This window comes from Lotus japonicus, chromosome 4, assembly GCF_012489685.1.
Source record: "Lotus japonicus ecotype B-129 chromosome 4, LjGifu_v1.2".
NCBI classification, from domain to species: domain Eukaryota; kingdom Viridiplantae; phylum Streptophyta; class Magnoliopsida; order Fabales; family Fabaceae; genus Lotus; species Lotus japonicus.
This window is the reverse complement of record NC_080044.1, coordinates 53,182,121-53,186,071: the sequence shown is the minus strand read 5'-3', so window position 1 is coordinate 53,186,071 and position 3,951 is coordinate 53,182,121. Positions and strand designations below refer to the sequence as shown.

Here is a 3,951-nt window from a genome sequence, read left to right as displayed (position 1 = left end):
GGATGTAGAAAGGAGAAGCAAGAAGAAGGAGGATCCAATGTACAAGACACCCAAGACGTACAAAAGCTCTCAGGTAAAAAATTCCTGAGAAGAAGAAAAAGAAAGAAAAGAAGATTGAACCATCTCCTGGAAGAAAAAGAAAGCATGTGTTAGATTCTGATTCTGAGCCAGATGTCAACAAGATGTCCCAGACATCTCAACCACAGCCAGAAAAAGGATGAAAGGTAAGAGGATTCCTGTCAATGTTCCTAATGCTCCTATGGACAATGTGTCCTTTCATTTTCCAGACTCTGCTCAGAGATGGAAATATGTGGTTCAAAGGAGGCTTGCTATTGAAAGGGAACTGCATGAAGATGCCTTGGAACTCAAGGAAATCATGGAAGTTATCTCTGCTGCTGGTTTGATGAAGACTGTCAAGGATCTTGGCAGATGTTTTGACAAGCTTGTTAGGGAGTTCATTGTGAACATCCCTGCTGATTGTGATGGTACTTCTAGTGCTGAGTACAGGAAGGTGTTTGTGAGGGGGAAGTGCATCAACTTCTCTTCTGAAGTGATCAATGAGTTTTTGGGCAGAAGCCCTGTTGTTGTGGCTCAGGGGGAGCCTGATTTGAATAGGATTACTACAACCCTTACTGGGAAGTTGGTCAGGAAGTGGCCTACGAAGGGATTGCTTCCATTTGGGAGTCTTACTGCCAAATATGTTGTTCTCTACAAGATTGGTACTGCCAATTGGATGGCCACCAATCACTTGTCTGGTATGACTCCACCTCTGGCCACAATGCTTTATTTTGTTGGAACTGGAGGTGAGTTTGATTTTGGAAAGCTATTTTTTAGCAGACTCTCAAGCATGATGGATCATATGTTGTGAGGTTGCCTATTCTGTTTCCTTGTCTCCTCTCAGAGATCATTGCACATCAACAACCTACTCTTGTGATGGCTGATGAGTCTCAAGGTAAGAAGCCCCTGCCTCTCAAGTTTGACTACCGGTTGTTTGCTGGGACACATGTTCCAGACATTGTGCTCTCTGCAGCAAAGGGAACTGCCAGAGCCAGTGGCACTAAGGCAGTTGGTTCTAGCAAGGAAGACATATTGGCTGAGTTGAAGGCGGTCTCCAAGTCTCTTGGTGACACTATTCAGGCTTGCAAGGTCAGAAAACTCAATGTTGATCGACTCATCAAGGTTATGTCAGATGTTGCAACTGCTGCTGCTGAGAAAGAAAGTGAAGAAGAAGAAGCTGAGGCTGTTGCTGATGAAGAAGAAGATGTTGAGACTAAGGAGGTTGTAGAGGAAGAAGAAGAGGAAGACAATGAAGATGAAGATGAAGAGGATGTCACTGGTTCTCAGAGTTCTGCAACTCAGAGCACATCTCTTTGATCTATTTTTTTTCCTTTGGATGTATTTGAGCCCTGTGTGGCTATGTGTGCTTCTTATTTGCTCCTGGTCTGTATAATTCTTGAATATGGTGTTGCTGACTTCTGTGAATAGCTCTGGTAAGCACTTAGATGCTATTCTGTTATGACTACCCTTGCCAAATTATGCTAATAAGGGGGAGTAATTAGTATTTGGTTTTCTCTGGTATTTGGTAGCTGGTTCTGTTATAGCTTTCTGCTATTGTGGTTTGGTAGCTTCTTGCTACTGTGCAGTTGTGTGTTCTATACAAACAACATCTTGTTGTTTGTGATAGTTGATTGTGTGCTGTTGTGCTAAACTCTGATATGGTATTCTGCTGCACTGAGAATGGTTCTGAGATGGAAATGTGCATAGCTAATGCTACTAGCTATGTTGATGTGTAAGCTACCTTGTTTGTTGGATGCTCTTCTATGATGATTCAAGTGTTTTTCAAGTTCCAAGTTGTTGAAGAGTTCTTTATGGTAGTGGATTGTATTAGCTAAAATTTGACAAAGGGGGAGATTGTTGTTCCTTTGTTATGTTGTCTGCATTTTAGCTAAGTTAAGTTTTTGGCCAGCATGTCGGACCCGATGTCACAACAACTTGCCTGTGACATCTGTCCCTGCAAAACCTACAATGAGATGGCTAGGTTTTCTGTGAAGCTTCGTTCTGATTATTTGGTGATCAAGATAGGGTATTTCTGGAAGCTTCTGCTCGCCGCCCAAGGATTATATTATTATGTAATCAAATCGGTTTCAAAGATTTGATTTGAAGTTTGTGGGAGTTTTATTTCTGGAATAGGAAACTTTATATTGAAGATTCTTCTGCAGATTTGTTTCCTACTAACTCCTTGAGTGTTGTGTGGACCTTTGCTTGTCCAAGCCCATCGAAGACAAGGCCTGGATGACTGCTATAAATGAAGACCGAAACCTAGTGTTAGGTAGAGAGCTTATGTTGAGTAAAACTAGGGTTTACTCTTGTCTGTGTTCACACTTGTTGTTCTCTTAGCTTATTCATGTATTGATTCTTTTACTGAGAGTTGATTTTTTGTTGTTTGATCATGAGATCTATCCTTGCTCTCGTGTTGTGAGCCATTGAATCACAGTGGCAGTGATTGAGAGAAAGTGAGAGGGGCTCTCATACTTAGGGGGAGGACTAAGTATTAATCACTTGTAGAGATAGGTAGAAAAGGCTGGGAACTGGGGCAGTTCTGTTAAGACCTTTTGTGTACAATTTCTCTGAATAGTGGATTATATTTCTCTTGGGTGAAAACCATCCAGACGTAGGTGATTTTGCACCGAACTGGGTTAACAATCCTGTGTGTCTTGTCTCAGCTTATGTTCTTTACTTTGCATATTCAATTAACTGTTTTGTATTATGTTGTACAAGTTGTCTTAGACATCTTGTAGAACATATGTCCGCGTGTGCCAGAATTTCAGAACTAATCAAGTGAGGAAAGACGAGTCGATACTTATCTTTACTCCCATTGTAGTGGGAATAAATCCGACCAGCAATGATCCTCGTCACATCCAAAGGATGGCCTCTCACAATACAGTAGGTGGAAACAATTGCAACCTCTCTAACTTCAGATTTGTTAGAGCTAGGAAAGAGGGAGTCTTGCAAAAATTCAGCCCAAACTCTAGCCAGCGGTGTCATGTCCTTCCTTCGCACTAAAATGATCTCACCATCAACCGCTTCCCAGTCCCGCCCAGGCCTTACAATCACAGTCTTCATGTCTTCTAGAATCTCCGGTGACTTCTCCTTTAAGAGCTCATGATAAGTGGCCTTTTCGGGGAAGAGCTCTATCTCTTGGTCCTCCGTGAGGAGACCAAGATGCTCCCAGATGTCTGAAAGACGGTACCAATTCACATCCCCCCTAAACCATGATGAATTCATCGGGGAACTAGGCTTGATCGCTTGGTCAGACGATCCACGTATTTATCTTTTCTTCATTCTGATAGTCTTCCATGTTGCTTTGACCTTTCTTGTACGTTGACTAGATTGATCTTTGAGTAGTCTTAAACTTTGTCATCAGACGATGTAGATATGATTCATGAAATATGTTTCTTGAAAAATAAAATCATATTGAAAGACTGAGTATTGCATTAAGACCCTCTGAAAATTGTTATCATTCAAAACATGATAGACGATGTTTTAGCGCTTGAACTTAACATAAACAACAAAAACCACCTGAACCAAAGGGGAAAAGCCAAAAGGAAACAAAAGATACAAAACTAAAGACCTATACTAGAACCAATACTTAAAATTAAGAGAGACCCCGACACTCAATGCTGCCACCAGTCCTTCATTTTTTTTTTCCAGGTCGTGGATAGTCGTCTCGTCCCAATAATCAAATTTTCCTACATCAAAAGCTCAAAGTTAAAACACTTATAAAGCTTATTCTATCTAAATTAAACATATTACAACTAAATATTATATATTTACCAAATCAAATCAAAGGAGAGTCAATTTGATAAAAATTTCTCATGATAAGTGCCTAAATTGCTGTGGAAATTAAAATTAGGTAAAGTATGCACTTATCAACAATGATCCGACGAATGA

At 40.6% G+C, this 3,951-nt stretch overlaps 1 protein-coding gene across 1 annotated transcript; it reads left to right on the top strand.

Annotated features, from left to right (window-relative positions):
- The first annotated feature begins 217 nt into the window (after nucleotides 1–217).
- LOC130712946 (uncharacterized) lies at nucleotides 218–1,625 on the top strand. The gene is made up of 4 exons (XM_057562757.1): nucleotides 218–803; nucleotides 902–1,219; nucleotides 1,486–1,490; nucleotides 1,602–1,625. Exons 1-4 carry the CDS (start codon nucleotides 218–220, stop codon nucleotides 1,623–1,625), a joined length of 933 nt encoding a protein of 310 aa, XP_057418740.1.
- The last annotated feature ends 2,326 nt before the right edge of the window (nucleotides 1,626–3,951 follow it).

Excerpts from the sequence above, each read along its gene's own strand:
- LOC130712946 (XM_057562757.1), top strand. The coding sequence starts at position 218 with ATGAAAGGTAAGAGGATTCCTGTCAATGTTCCTAATGCTCCTATGGAC. Across the intron at positions 804-901 it reads TTATTTTGTTGGAACTGGAG|AGATCATTGCACATCAACAA; the intron begins GTGAGTTTGATT and ends GTCTCCTCTCAG.